Here is a 15,537-nt window from a genome sequence, read left to right as displayed (position 1 = left end):
AAAATGCATGAATTCTTAAACTAACAAGATCAGCGTATTTTTTCAAACTTAACTTACTATACAAACAACCTCTAATATTACTACGTCATATAATTATAAAATTTTAAAATTCTAAACTTCTATTAAACACTGTTAATAAACTATAGATTTATTGATGACTATATGAGGTTATTAATCTCATATACGAAACGGTCGTATAAACATATTGTTTTTACATAGTAAAATATAAAATCACTCCTTAGCAAGCACTATTGGCCAGAACTTTTAAAAAATCTTTTGATATACATAAATTTATATAGAAAACAAAATGATTATTTAAACTTAATCGCTTTCTACAGAGCCCACTTTAAGGGCTTTTTAATAGTTTGTTAGGCAAATGTGATTAAAAAATTCCAGAACATACTTTTCATTAGGACAAAAATATAATGTCTTAATCTTCAGCTAGTTCAATTCAAAGTAAATAGCACTTTAGTAAATAAAGGTTTAAAAGTTATACAAAAAACAAAAAAACATTATGACGTAATTATTGAATGTTGTACAGTACAAATATTAAGGATTTTTAAAAATCGTACCAGCAGAATATTTAAACATTTAGCTTTATGAAACATATGTTTTAGTTTATTTTTAAAATTTACTTTTCTTTATAAATGTGGGCTCTAGGAAAAGTGCTTAAGTTTATTTAATTACACTATATATTTGTATATAAGCTTTTCTTTACAGTGTGTTGCTAGATTTCTATACATTTTTTAGTAACCTTTTCATTTAATTCAAAATTAAACTTGAATTTTATTTAAGATTCTATTTGCCATTTTTAATAAACAATATGCTATATCTTAACTTCTACTAGTAAGTATTTTTAACAATGATACTTTTTTAAATAAACAAAGTATCCCTTAAGAATGCTTTGTGTAAACATTAATCGGTTTATAAAATATTTAACCATAAAATGTTTTTATAAGTTTGGTACAAGAAGAATTTTGTCTTCTATTTTTATACGATTGATTAATATTACTATTTTAGGAACACAAATTTATTTTTTGTAACAATTAAAATTTTTAAACAGATATTTTCAGTCATCGTTGAAAATTTTGAGGAACAAAGTTTAATAAAAGTAAAACTAATAAAAGAAGACCAAAAAAAAGTATTCTATGAGTAAATAACGTTTATGATTCAAAGAAATATCAAAGCGTATAGATACTTACTAATAAAGCAATAGTTATTTTTTTCAAGTTTAGCCACAAATAAAAATAATAAAAAATTAAACATACTTTTAGAAAAAAATTTTCATATAGTTGTTCTATCTGACTTTTGATACCTCATTTTTATACTAGTTGCAATAGTTGCAAACAAAATAACAATCACTAAACATTTTGTATATAATATTAGAAATGCTTATTATATATCCCAAGGATTTAGAAAAATAAAAACATACTAAATGGGTGCACGACTATTTAAACTCTGACAATTCAAATTCTTAAAAACAATTGAAAGGGCTGCAAGTAAAAAAGTAATAAATATTTGTTAAGTATAAAATATATATATGTAGGTCCTATTAATACCTACCGGCAATTTTATTTTGCAAAAAATTAAATATATTTTGAGATATGGCTTAAATAAAGTAACAAACATAGTTATTTTTAGTAATTTTAAAGTATTTTGAAAATGTTTAAGGTATGCAAAAAAAAAAAAAATTGGCTAGTAGATTTTAATAATATCTACATACTTATTTTTTCGAATTTTGATTACTTTTTTAGATATAGTTCTTTAAAAACTATTTAAGAACTTGAATTGTCAGAGTTTGAAATGTAGGAGTTTGAATTGTCATGTAACCATACTAAATGTAAATTATTTTGTTAGAGATTGTTAATATCCATAAAATTTGACATTTAAACTAAGTAAAAGACTAAAAATATGAATATAGGTATTCTAAAACACCTTAATTAAAGTTGAAAACTAACAAAAAGAATCTTAACCTTACATTTTAAAAATATATAAAATTTAAATAATAAATTTTCTTGATTTATATGACTAAACAATCTCAGTGACTTTATTTTATAGAAATATTGAACTCAATGTTAGTGATTCTGATGAATTTGCAATAATAAAACTTTTAGACTACCTCCGTGCTTCGAAAACAAAAGTAAGTTAAATTAAAGTTTTTATACGTATAAAGACAAGACAAAACTTAAAATTGTACAAAGCTTAGTGAAGCAATTATAAGTTTATGATAACATTTGTTGAAAATTTTGAATGGTTTTATCTATAATAGATATTTTTATTATTTTAATTAACAAAGGTACTATATACTAAAAGTAAAGTATTATTTTTAGAAAACGAATAAGTATTCTTCAATCAATTTCTCTAAAGAGCGATATCTAATAAAGATTGCGATAGTTTTTTAAGTTTCTGCCAAATGGGCGACTACAAAAATGATTTTGAGAAACCATGGTGTATAATGAAATTTATGACTTAAAATTTCATCTAGTTTCATAAAAAAAACTAATGTCCTTAGTTTATAGTTAATTAAAACATAAATCGAAACTTCACTCAAATAAGAATATTTGAAAATATTATTACTAAAATCCGAAAAAGTTAAATATTGCGTGAAAGTTAGTTTAAAAAAAAAAAAAATTATAGCTAGATTTAATTTATAGAAAATAATACTATCAACTTGTTTTAACATTTGTTCATATTTTTCTTATAATATTTCATGATAAAAAAATAATTAGTGTTAACTAATTTAGAAAATATATTTCAGCAAAGTTTTAAGATGTAATATTAAGTTTTATTTATTAGAACTTGAACTACGAGCTTGTAACAACTGTTTAAATACATAATCAAAGTTTCCAAAATTGATTTACAATAATTAGTTTCAATTATTAAAAAGGTGGAGAAGTTTGGATTTTCAAACGTAAGAGAATGCAACGAAGAACTATTTATATTAACAAAAAAGTCTTAACTACTATTCAACTAGAAGTTTTTTGCATAAAACTGCATTATGACCTATCAAACGACGAAGAAAATAAAATTATTTCCGAAATTTTTATAAATATATCTGAATTACATTCTTCTACTAATAGAGTAAGCCATCTTTTCTTTTTAGTAGTTACAATTAATAAGTATAATGGAAAGTTTTATAATTTGAACAATTTCGCTTAACTTCTTTTAAAATGACAGATAGAGTAATTAGTCTTATTTTATTTCGAAAGTAAGACATAAATATATATTAAACTATTTTATAAAAAGTTAAGGTCGATAGTACTCTCCAAGTTGAATCGGAGCTAAATATTTATTTGATTATATGAAAAACAATAGGTTTATACGACTTTTTCGTATATTAGATGTATAACCTCATATACTCATCAATAACCTAAAGCTTATTTACAATGTTAAACAGAAATTTAGAACTTGAAAGTTTTATTACTATTATGACTTAGTAATAATGAAGTTTATTGTACAGTAAGTTGAGTTTAAAAATATACGCTGATCTTGTTAGATTAAGAACTTATGCATTTTTAATAATTTATCAGAAAAACGTTTTAAACTGTATTAGAAAAATGTTATAAACTACATCAAAAAATTGTTTCAAACTATTCGTGTTCGCGTCGTATAAATCTTTTTTTTTAATATAACCATATTAATATTTAGCTCCAATTTAATTTGTAGAGCACTATCGACTAGAACTTTTTATAAAATCTTTTAATATATATATGCTTATATATATAAGATTTTATTTACAGTGTGTTGTTCGATTTATACTTATTTGAAGTGAACTTTTTGTTTAATTTAAAACTAAACTTGAATTTTATTTAAGTTTCTGTTTGCTATTTCTTAATACATACTATGTTATATGTCTATATCTACTAATAAGTTTTTTATAACTTATAATTTTTTTGAATAAACCTTAAGTATTCTTTCATATCTCTTAAGAATGTCTTGTGTAAAAGTAAAACAACTTTTTAAAGGATTTTACCATAAGCAGTTTTTTAAGTTTGTTAAAATAAAAATTGTGTTATCTTTTTAAATACAATAGATTAATATTACAACTTTAGGATCACAAGTTTACTTCTTGTAGAAATTTAAAATTTTTAAAACAGACTTTTTCAGTCATCGTTGAAAATTTTGAGGAACAAAGTATATTAAAAGCAAAACTAAGAAAAAAGGACCAAAAAAACCTATTCTATGAGTAATTAATTTTTATGGTGTAAAGAGATATAAAAACGTTTAGAAACTTACTAATGAAGCATAAGTTATTTTTTTTTTTATTTTAGCTCCAAGTAAAACCAGTTTTTTACTTATTTTAAATTAATATTTTAATTTTTTTTTTACTATCACTGTTACCCTTAACCTTAACCCTCGGTCGGTAACTTATTGTTGTTATTTATTTTTAATAATGTTTTTTTTTTCATATTTACTATCACTGTTACCCTCGGTCGGTAGCTTTTTTTTCTTTTTCATTAACTTTTATTTATTTATTTGTATTTCTTGTTTTTTTTTTTAAACTATTTTTAAAAGTTTTTTTTTTAGCATTACATTTACCCTCGGTCAGTAAATTTTTTTTCTCTTTTTGTTTTTTTTTATTAATTTATTTTTAAGATTTTTTTCTGTTTTGTATTTATATTTTTATTCTGTTTTTTTTTACTCTCAAGCAAAAATGACCCTCCGTGCAAAATTGTCTTCGTGCAAAATTGACCCGTTCCGGCTTATTATATTTATCTTAATAAATAAACAAAAATGTTATCATTCTAAGTGTAAGTCATTCTATTGAAGATTGTAAATATTCAAAAAATTGACACTTAAACTAATTTTATCACTTTAGATATCAGTATAGATATGTTAAAACATTTTAGTTCAAATTTAAAACTAACAAAAATTTTGTTTACATATTATTTTTACAATAATCACTCTTTTAAAAATACTTTTTTGTTGATTTCCTTGACATCACAATCTTAGTAACGTGTTTTGTAGAAATATTGAATTCAATGTCAGTGATTCTGATGGACTTGAAATAATAAAAATTTTAGACTACCTATGTGCTTCGAAGAAAAAAGTAAGTTGAATTAAACTTTTTATACGTATATAGACAAGGAGACACTTAAAATTGTACAAAGTTCAGTGAGGCAATTTTGAGTTTATGATAATAAATGTTGAAGACTTTAGTATATTTTAATTATAACAAATATTCATATGCTGTATTCAAATTAACAACGGTACTATATCTAAAAATTAAAAAATAGTTATAAAACATAACTAAGTATTCTTAAATACTTTGGTGTTTCTACTAAATACACAGGTAGAAGAAATTTGTATATATAATGTAGAATCTAAATCATTATCATGGTATGTTGAAATTTTTAAGATAGTATATAGCGTTCGTGTTAAAAATGTTCGTTTTCAAATGATGATTAGTGGCCTTACTTTTAAAAAAAGACTGGAAATAATTTTTAGAATTTCAATGGCAATATGTTTCATGGATGATTTAAAATTCGACACAGTAAGTTACTAGCAAAAACTGAGTTAATATACTTGAAAAAATGTTTAATACTTTACTATTTTTATCGTACATTTAATATTATTTTACATTATTAGGAACCGAGAATTGAAGTAGAACAAGAAGATAAAAAATTTTTACGAATTAAAGGAAAATTGACGAGGACAAAAATTTCATAGTTATTTATTTTTACAAAAATTTACAAATAAGTGTTTTATAAACAAAATTATCAAATAGAAATAAGTTAAGGTATTTGTTTGTTATCCGTATAAACTAAACAGTTTAAACTTTAAATTTATAAGTTTTCCAACTAAAAGAATGTTGAGCTACAAAAGAACAAACAAAGCTGGATAAAAATATTATTAGAGTTGTGGTTTTAGAAAAGTTTTGAACTGTTATTTTTATTTACATTTAATTACAAAACTAATTTTAGTTTCTTATATGGAAATAACGAAGAGTTTATACAAATGAAAAAAGTTTTAAACTCTAAAAACTTACAAGTTATTTGCATCAAACTGAGTTATGACGTAACAAACGCAACACAATCTAAAATATGTGTCCAAGTTTTAAAAGTTTTGCTTGAATTAGATATGACTATTAATAAAGTGAGTTTTTTTTTATGCTTCATTTGCTTTATTAAATCATTAAACTTAATTTTGAATTGATTTTTATTCTAAAAAGTGTATTACATACACAAAAAACAGGAGATATAAAGATAATGTACTAGATTTGTGTATAAATGGAGTAAGCAGGTTGAACTTTTTAGTTGTTGAAGTTAACAAATATTTAAACAAATAAATTATTTTAAAAGTTTATTTTGCTTTTTATAAAGAAGAGTTTTATTAAATTATTCTGCATAACTGAATAACTTAACAATTTTAGAAACAAAAATTTATTTCTAGTTACAATTAAATTTTGTAAACAGACATTTTCATTCATCGTTGAAAATTTTGAAGAACGAAGTTTATTGAAAGTAAAATTAAGTAAATATGATCATCCAAACGATTTATTCGAGTAAGTATACTGCACTGAATATCTGTACTGTACAATATTCAATAATTACGTCATAGTGTTTTTGTTTTTTCGTTTAACTTTAGTGTTATTTTTTAGTAAGAAAAGTGCTATTTATTTCAAATCGTACTAGCTAAAGATTATAAACAATTTTTTGTTTTTATCAAACGTATGTTCTGTTTTTTTTCAATTAAGTAATTCAATTTAAAAAAGATGTTTGTAAACTACATATATTATTCATACAGAACATTTCGGCAGTTTTTAAACGATGCTTTAACACCTTAGTTTAAATTCTTAACTAACAAGCACAGTGTTCACCTTTTCATTGTTTAAAAAGTAGTTGTAGAAAAATAAATATTTTTATGATACTAATGATTAAACAATCTTAGTGACGTGTTTTTTAGAAGTATTCAAATATATGTTAGTAATTATAATGAAGATGCAAATAAAGAAGTTTTAAACTATTTATCCATTTCGGGAAAAAAAGTAAGTTACATTATTTTTAGTATACATATGAACACGAACTAAACTTTATTAAAATTTTAAGATTAATAAAAACAATTTATATCTTAAGATTTAACGTTTTGAATATTTAAATATGCTTTTACTCGTATTTAAATAAGATAACATTATTACTGTAAAGTAATAATAAAGTTGTAGTGGCAGTCCAAATTATTCTAATTTGATTAAATTTACAGATGGGAGAAATTTGTTTATTTAATGTGGATAACTCGTATATATATGGTGAAAATTTTGACAAGAGTTTTTTTTTGAAAATATATAACATTCAAGTTAAAACTTTTCGTTTTCAAATGATGAGTGATTTTACTTTTGAAACAGAGCTGAAAATGTTGTCAAATATTTCAATGGCAATATGTTCCATGGACGATTTCAAATTCGCTACCGTAAGTTACTTGAAAAGTCCTTTTTAATATACTTAACTTAATTTAATATTTTACTTTTTAAATTTTTTTTTATACTAGGAACCGAGAATTGAAATAAATCATGGAGATAACACTTTATTGCAAGTTGAAGGAAAACCAACAAAGACAAAAATTTCATAGTTATTTGTTTTTACAAAACTTTATAAATCTATTTTTTATAAATAAAAAATATAAAAATAGAAATAAATATATTAGCTTTATACATTTTCGGTAAAAACTATAAAATAAAAATTTTAAATTTATTATCTTTTGAATTTAAAAAGTTTATGCTATGACAGAATAAGTATAGAAAATTAAATAGAAATATTATTATTATAGTTTTAGAAGATATTTAAACTGATTTCTTTTAACTAGTTGTAAATTTAAAAACTAATTTTAGCTTTTTTTATGGATTCAACCAAGAATTCACACTAATGAAAAAAGTTTTAAATATCAAATACTTGCAAACTTTTTGCATCAAACTTCGTTATGACGTAACAGGCACTGCACAAACTGATTTAATTTTCAAAATTTCAAAACTTTTGTTAGAGTTAGAAATGGCTTTTAGCAAAGTAAGTTTTTATTTTTGCTTCGTTAGTTTTATCAAATTGTTAAAAAAAAACAAAAAATTTTTCATACATAACAGATAAAAAGTGTAAAAAAAAAAAAAAAAGTTATTAAACAGATGTAAATATTTTTAAGTTTTTATCAATTAAAAGATGAAATAATTTTGTTTTAGCACATTATTTTTAAGGGCTACAATCGGGGTTTATCAAAGTGAGCAATATCGCCCATTCAGGGTAGGCGAGAACAATAATGTTTTTGGTGGGAACGGGTCAAAATTGCACAAAGAAAAATTTGGACGAGGAGACAAAATTGCACAAAGAAAATTTTGCACCAAGGGTCATTTTTGCACGAGAGTAAAAAAAATAAGTATATACATACATATAAAATGAAAAAAAAAGTTACTGACCGAGGGTAAGGGTTAGGAGTAACAGTGATAATAAAATAAATAAAGAAACTAAAATAATTCATAAAATAGTAATAAAACTAATAAAAAACTAAAAAAAAAAGTTTTAACCCGTGCAAAAATGTTTCCGTGCAAAATTATCTGCTACTGCAAAAATACCCCCTCGTGCAAAAGTGTCTTCGTGAAATTTGTCCACTCGTGTAAAATTGACACCTAACCGTTTTTGGTACACCATGCTATGAATTATTAAAACTTTAGTTGCATAGACGTGTCTTTTTTTAATTAAACAACTAATAATTAATTTTTATTACATACTTTGAAATATTCATTAAAGTAGTTTAAAATGCAGAATTTATCAATTTTTGTAATTGATAACGAAGAAAAACTTATTATGCAAGCGGATTTAAACAAACAGAAACAAATGGAAACATACATGGCAAAGTTTACAAACTTATAGTTTACTTTTATAAATAAATCAAAAATTAGTATAATTAAAATGTTTTTTGTTAGCTTTCGCTTGTTTTATTTAAATTTTTTTTTGTTTTAATCAACTAAAAGTATAGTAAGTTATGACAAAATAGTTTAACATTACAGTCTGCTCAAAAGTTAAATAATAATAAACATTTTTTATTATTATTGTTAATCCTAAATATTCTTTACATGAAATCCTAATTTAGACTTTGTTAAATTTATTTTAATCAGTTGATGTTTTTAAATGTTTAGGATTTATTGCCATGCGACATTTAAAGAAAAAAAGTTAAAGAACTTCATTACAGAATTAGCTAATTTAAATACACAAGTAAGTTTTGTTCCATTTAGTATAGTTCAAAGTGTTAATGACTTTATTTATATCTAACAATTCCATGAAGATGTTATAAATTTTGTATAAATATTCATTTTTTATAAAAAAAGACAGAAGAAATTGTTATTAGCAAAGTGAAAATATTTGATGAAAAATCATTTTTTTTAATTCAACAACTTCTTTATTTGGTAAAAGTAAAAATTGTTAGTATAATGTTGGATAGTGACGTAGCTACAAGAACACAATCTGAAATATTCTTAAAGATTATTAAAAAAGTTTCTGAATTAAAGAGTATTCAAAAAGTGAGTTGATATTCTGTTGCTAAACACTTACAATAAAAAATATAGTATTTTGTACATTTTTATTTAAAAATGAAGTTCAAAATCTCCTTTACTATTAAAAATATTTCTTTTAAACAGGAATTTTCAATGGTCATAATTAGTTTTGAAGGTAAAAAATTAATAAAAGTGAAGTTGAAAACTGGAAACCGATCGAAACTATGTGTCCCTCAGTAAGCTTACTTTTAACTGTACAAAAAATAAAAATGTAAAACAAACGCAAAAACAACAATTCTTAAAGCAAGTGTTTTATGCAAAAAAAAAGACCTGTTTACATAACAAAACTAAACTATATTTACTCAAGCTAAAAGTTATTAAATGACTAAAATATAAAAAAATTGTTAAACGACTAAAAAAAAACTCTATGTTACAACATGTCATAAAGTTTTTGTATTTTAATGAAAAATTGTATACAATATTTCTGTTTTTCTCTACCAGTGCTTCTTAAGCTTTTCTAAAACTTAATTGAGCGTGTATAGTTTATATGTTTTTTTAAGTAAGTGAATATCAACAAACTTTATTAAAAATACTTAGGTGTTTAAAAAAAACACAATTTAAACTTTAAAACACAAATTTAAAGCTTGCTTTTTTTACTTACATGTAAGCTATAAGGTAAAAGACCATTTATATATATAAATAATGTGTATAGTATTATAAATTACTTGAGAACTGTTTCAGTTTCGAAAAGTTTTAATAAGTGACTTATTTTTAAACTGTTTCAGTAAATATTGCGTAAAATGTTTACAAAGCCCAACTGTTATCTTTAATTACAAAAATTGTCAAACAGTATATTAAAAGACCATTTACATTTTAGGATACAATTTTATTGCAACAAACAACTCTGATTTTGATATATAACTTTATTTGATATTTTTAAACCTTTTGTTACGTATACAATCGAACAAAAATTTTAATTAGCTTTTAAATTTTACTTACAAGTTGTACTTAAGTTTTCTAAACTAGAAATACGAAAAGAAAATTAAGATTAGTTAAAAATTTCAAGTATACTGTGCTATATTTTAATCAGTTTATGTCTTTCCAATTTAGTGTTTATTCCAATGACAAGTATGAAACTAGATTGATGAGGAACTTTGCTAACTCGGATTTACAAGTATGGTATTTTTAATAAACATTAATTTAAAATTATTTAAGTATAATGTTAATGCGATACCAATTAACTTAGTAAAAATATTTATATAGTTTTCTGACATAACTTTTTGTCTAAATTTAATTAATAGTTGGAAGAGTTTACTTTCTACGAAGTCGAAAAGTATGAAGAAATATTTTCTTTAATTCAACGAGCCCTTAGTTTAGTTAAAGTGAAAACTATTCGTTTTATGTTCATATGTTTCGAAAAACAAACTGAAATTTGTTTCAAGATTTTAGAAAAAGTGTATTTATTAAATACAACGTTTGATAAAGTAAGTTTACTTCTATTTAAATTATGTTGTTTATGAAAATAAAATCTCTTGTAAACTAATTGAACATTTGTAAAACAGGGAACAGTATTTATCGTACTCAACTTTAAAGGTATAAATCTTTTAGAAATGGTTAAAGGAGAACGAAAAAGTATAGTAACTTTTAAGTAAGCCATTAATACTTATATATTATTGATCAAAGATCTTAATTTTTTGTCATATTTCATATCTATATCTAAAATCAAAACTTTTTGACCAAAGACATAACTATATATTAAACTTGAATTTTATTTCTACACATATGTTCTAAAAATTTATTTTAATCAAAACTTTTTTTAATAGTTTATTTCAGTTTTCAAGATAGTTTTAGATATAAAAAGTTTTAAACCTACTTTTTGAAACAGAATTTTTAAGTTACATTAAGCTTGAAGTTCCTGCAATAGCTTTAACACCAACTATATTTGTGAATATCAAAACATAAACAAAATAAATTTTATAAACTTTTTGATAAACGTAAACTGTTAACTTTATACTGATAACGTTTTCAACAAACAAAACCACTCAGGTATCTTTAATTTAATTTAAATTTATATATTCATAAAATAAACGTAAGAAATAATATTAATCACCATGAATTTTAAGTATTTTTAATATTTCTATTAGAAGGTTTTAGTCAGAGTATAACATAAAAAAATTTTTAGTGTTTTAAAACACACTGTATTTTAATAGTTTTATTTACGTTTTAGAAAAATTTCATTGGATGCTGGTCGCTTGAATGAAAAGAATATTCTTCATCACTTATGCACTATATTATACTATGATGCAATAGTAAGTTAACTTTAAATAATTTTCTTCTTAAAACTGGTAACAAGATGACAAAAGTATACAAAGATTCAAACATGTGTTTGACATCTAGCTTAATAATATACTTCTAGAAAAAATTACGCTTTTTCTCGCTTATCATAAATCAAAACTTTCTCCAAAACTTGTTTTTTATTATTTTTTTCAGTAGACTAATATTAAAATGATGAATAGTATAAACCAAACAACTAATGTAAAAATAAAATTTCGTTGCACAAACAGATAGAAGAGTTATATATTAATAGTTTGAAAAGTTTTGATGAGAAATTGATATCAACCATTTTAACAATTCTAAATGATTTAACAATTAAAAAATTTTTTATTCAAATGATGAATTCTTTCACACTTCATACGAAACTCGAAATCATAACTCGTTTTGCAAGAAATATATCTGACGTCGAAACCATAAATTTGAGTTCTAATAATGTTAGTTGTAACAACTAGTAGTCTAAAACAGTATTATTTTTTGTTTTATAACGCATTTTTTTTTCTTTTAACTAAATTAAACCAATTATTTAGAAATCATCAATCGTTATCAATGATTCTGAGGGAAAAGGTTTTATACGGATTGAGATTATAAACAAAAGTATAACAAAAATCAAGATTACAGAGTTTACTTTTTTGGTTTTAGTTTCTAAATAAATGACTAATTAAACAAATGAGTACAAGATTCAAGAATTAAAGTGTTTATTTATTAAGCTAATAAGTTTCGTATTAAAATTTTACCTCTTTTATTTCAAGTCATGCTTAACAAGAATGATTTAGAAATTCAAGTTATATTCTTTACATAAACTAATTTAGACTTAATTAACTATAGCCTCGTTATTTAAATTAAATACAAATAAATTCGTTATAGATATTAAATTTAAAGAATTTTACTCTTAACTAATGTTTCAGCATAATATGTGGTAATGGTTCTGAAATAAACTTGATGAAAAATTTTCTTAACAATTTACCACGCTCAATTATACAAGTATGATATGTTATTAGTTTTTATTAAAAAGTTAGTTTGGTTGTTATCAAAAAGTAATTACATTATAAATGTTTATAGATTACAATAAAAAGTATTCCTATAATTTTAAATTAAATGTTGTATGAAGTCAAAATAATTAAATATGTTAAATCATTATTAGATGGATGAATTTGTTGTGAACAAGGTAAGGTACGATAGAAAAATATTTTTAATAATTCAAAAAGTTATTGATAAATTTGAAGTAAGAAGAGTTCAAATAATATTAGATCATACAGTCACAAGCAAAACACAAACTGGTATATGTTCCAAAGTTTCCAAAAAATTGAACGAATTAGACCTGGCTATTAACGAAGTAAATTCATTTTTTTTTTTTCTGAAAACTTTGTATAAAATAATTATTTTCTAAAATTACCAAGTTATAAAAAAAACTAAAATGTAATTTATAAACTTATAAATCAAAGAAAATAATTTGTTTAAATAGGAAATCGAGTTCACTGTAAAGTCAAGCACTGCTACTACTTTGCTCAAAGCTTTTCTTAAAAGAAGAAAACAACCAATAATTTTAAACTTTTAACGGAAAAGTAAAGTAACAAGCCTTTTTTTGTATTTAAGTTCTTGATTTTAACTTATAACTTAGCTCTCACTTTAATATGAAATGTATATACTTTGGTAGAAATATATTTTATTGTAGTTGAAATAGTATTTTGAAATTGCAATTTATGATTGTAGTTGTGAAAAGTTTTTTTTTGTACTTTATAACATTTTTCTTAGTTAAGTTTTGTATCTTCTACTATTGCAATACTGCTTCGTTAAAGTATTAATGTCATAATTTGTCTAACGATATTTCATTTTAAAATATTAAATAGTTTTTAAATTTTATTAACTTTTTTTAAATTGTTTTTCTCAGTTTTGCAAAAAGTTAAGCTTAAATGTTTGTTTCAAAAGTTTTAATTACGCTGTAATGAATTTTACTGAATTTTTGAAAACTTTTTTATTGTATTTTAACCATAACATAATTTACTTTTTTTGACTTCTGCTTTATTTCCATCTTTATTTTATAACAAAATTTTTTTTATAAATAAATATATTTAAATAATGTGGTAGTTTGTATAGTGCAAAAATTTGTATAAAGTTTAAATATTAAGTTTATTGAGATAACGTTTTTAATTAAAACTAATTTTTTTTTATTCAGAATAGCTGACTATAAATTAAAGTATTTCTGTAGTAAAACACAAGTTAACCATACTATAGAAGAAAAAAATCTTATGCTTACAAAATAATATAGTAAAATATCAATCAGTGTAGTGGTTTATTGAACAAAAACAAAAAATTGCTCAAAGTTTTTTGGTTCAAGGACCTGTATACGCAAAAAGACCTCTCGGTCATCGAAATGCATATTGCAAACCCAACATAATCAAAGTTATAATGAGCTACAAATGAAAAAAAAAAAACTTTAAACTCAAAATTTAAACTCTAAAACGAAAAAATCCATCTAAAATGAGACTATCAAACTTTACAACATTAAATATATTTCTAAAAACAAAAAAAATTATATCACATAAAAAATGAAATAAATTAATATACAGACATATATCTAACGTTATATACACATAAAGTATATATTGAACTATGGGTCAAATATTCAAAAATAAAGCTGTATCCATAAAAAAAACTAAAAAATTTGTTTAAACTAAATAAAAAGTATAATATAAATATATCCTTTTAATTAAAACTAATAGTTTTTACAATCACGACTAAATGTTTAAATATAGAAGTTTAACTATACCAAAACAATCATGTAAATAACCACAAAAAAACACTTCAAATAGTAAATAAGTTTCTTCTCTGAAAAAAACAAAACATAATAAAACAAATTATAATAAAATAGATAAAATAAAATAAAACACTAATAATCATAAATAAGTTAACTTATTACTAGTTTTAAATTTTATCAGCGATTTCAGCTCATGATTTAAATATTTAACTTTTATCGTTTTGTGGCAAAAATATATTTAGAAACTAATAATTTTATATACATAGATAAAATGTGGACTATGAAATTGTTTATTAATACACTATTCAAATAGAAAAGAAAAAAAAGAGTAGTACTACAAGTACTTTAAGAATTTTCTACTTTAAAGTCACAATAAATTTACGAATCCCATACTATTTAAATATTTCAAAAACTATCATAAACTCAATACATCTAATGGTTTTCAGCGTTTTCAGTTTGACTTGGAATAAATTGATACAATTGTTTTTAGTAGTTTTTAAATGGTTGAAAACAATATAAAACTTTTTTAGTATGCTCTATCGTTCAAAAATAACTTTAAGTTTTTTGTTCTTGAACAAACATTCTATTTAAATAATTCAAATATAGTTTTTTTTTTGTTAAAAAAAATTTAACAATTAATCAAAAACTGTCTTTATGCTTTTTATCTAGCTGCCTTGCACCACGTTTAAGATTCGAAAATATTAAAAATCTTATTTAATTATTATTAGAACTTTAATACAAAATAATATATAAGTTTGTAAAGTCTTCTGTTTAAATAATTTAATGTTGTATGAATTTTGTTCAAAATGTCAAAGATGATGTTACTAAACATTCTTATTTTTTATAGTCTACTTTTAAATATTTTTTAGAAATATTTATATACGAAAACATATTTAAATTTTCTGGACACTGAATAATAAAATTATTTTACCGGTTGCCAAAATACAAAGTTCTCTAAATTGTTTTTAAATATCAA

General features: G+C 22.2%; 2 protein-coding genes across 2 annotated transcripts; both read left to right on the top strand.

The window, feature by feature from the left end:
* Positions 1-5,005: 5,005 nt before the first annotated feature.
* LOC145845174 (uncharacterized) lies at positions 5,006-9,335 on the top strand. Its single transcript, XM_082952595.1, has 11 exons — positions 5,006-5,050; positions 5,294-5,494; positions 5,590-6,096; positions 6,417-6,505; positions 6,892-6,988; positions 7,201-7,407; positions 7,486-7,565; positions 7,826-7,997; positions 8,745-8,836; positions 9,119-9,194; positions 9,312-9,335. The coding sequence occupies exons 3-11, from the start codon at positions 5,959-5,961 to the stop codon at positions 9,333-9,335; spliced, it is 975 nt and encodes a 324-aa protein (XP_082808721.1). The 5' UTR covers positions 5,006-5,050; positions 5,294-5,494; positions 5,590-5,958.
* Positions 9,336-9,379: 44 nt separating this feature from the next.
* Positions 9,380-13,413, top strand: LOC145844452 (uncharacterized). Its single transcript, XM_082951853.1, has 11 exons — positions 9,380-9,499; positions 9,617-9,708; positions 10,583-10,646; positions 10,774-10,956; positions 11,035-11,120; positions 11,700-11,781; positions 12,037-12,240; positions 12,334-12,425; positions 12,712-12,787; positions 12,948-13,139; positions 13,269-13,413. The coding sequence occupies exons 1-11, from the start codon at positions 9,410-9,412 to the stop codon at positions 13,359-13,361; spliced, it is 1,254 nt and encodes a 417-aa protein (XP_082807979.1). The 5' UTR covers positions 9,380-9,409; the 3' UTR covers positions 13,362-13,413.
* Positions 13,414-15,537: the final 2,124 nt, after the last annotated feature.

Source organism: Thalia democratica, chromosome 9, assembly GCF_965202585.1.
Source record: "Thalia democratica chromosome 9, ktThaDemo2.hap1.1, whole genome shotgun sequence".
In the NCBI taxonomy this organism is placed as follows: Eukaryota; Metazoa; Chordata; class Thaliacea; order Salpida; family Salpidae; genus Thalia; species Thalia democratica.
Note: the sequence above shows the minus strand (reverse complement) of the source record. Positions and strands in the feature narration are given on the sequence as shown.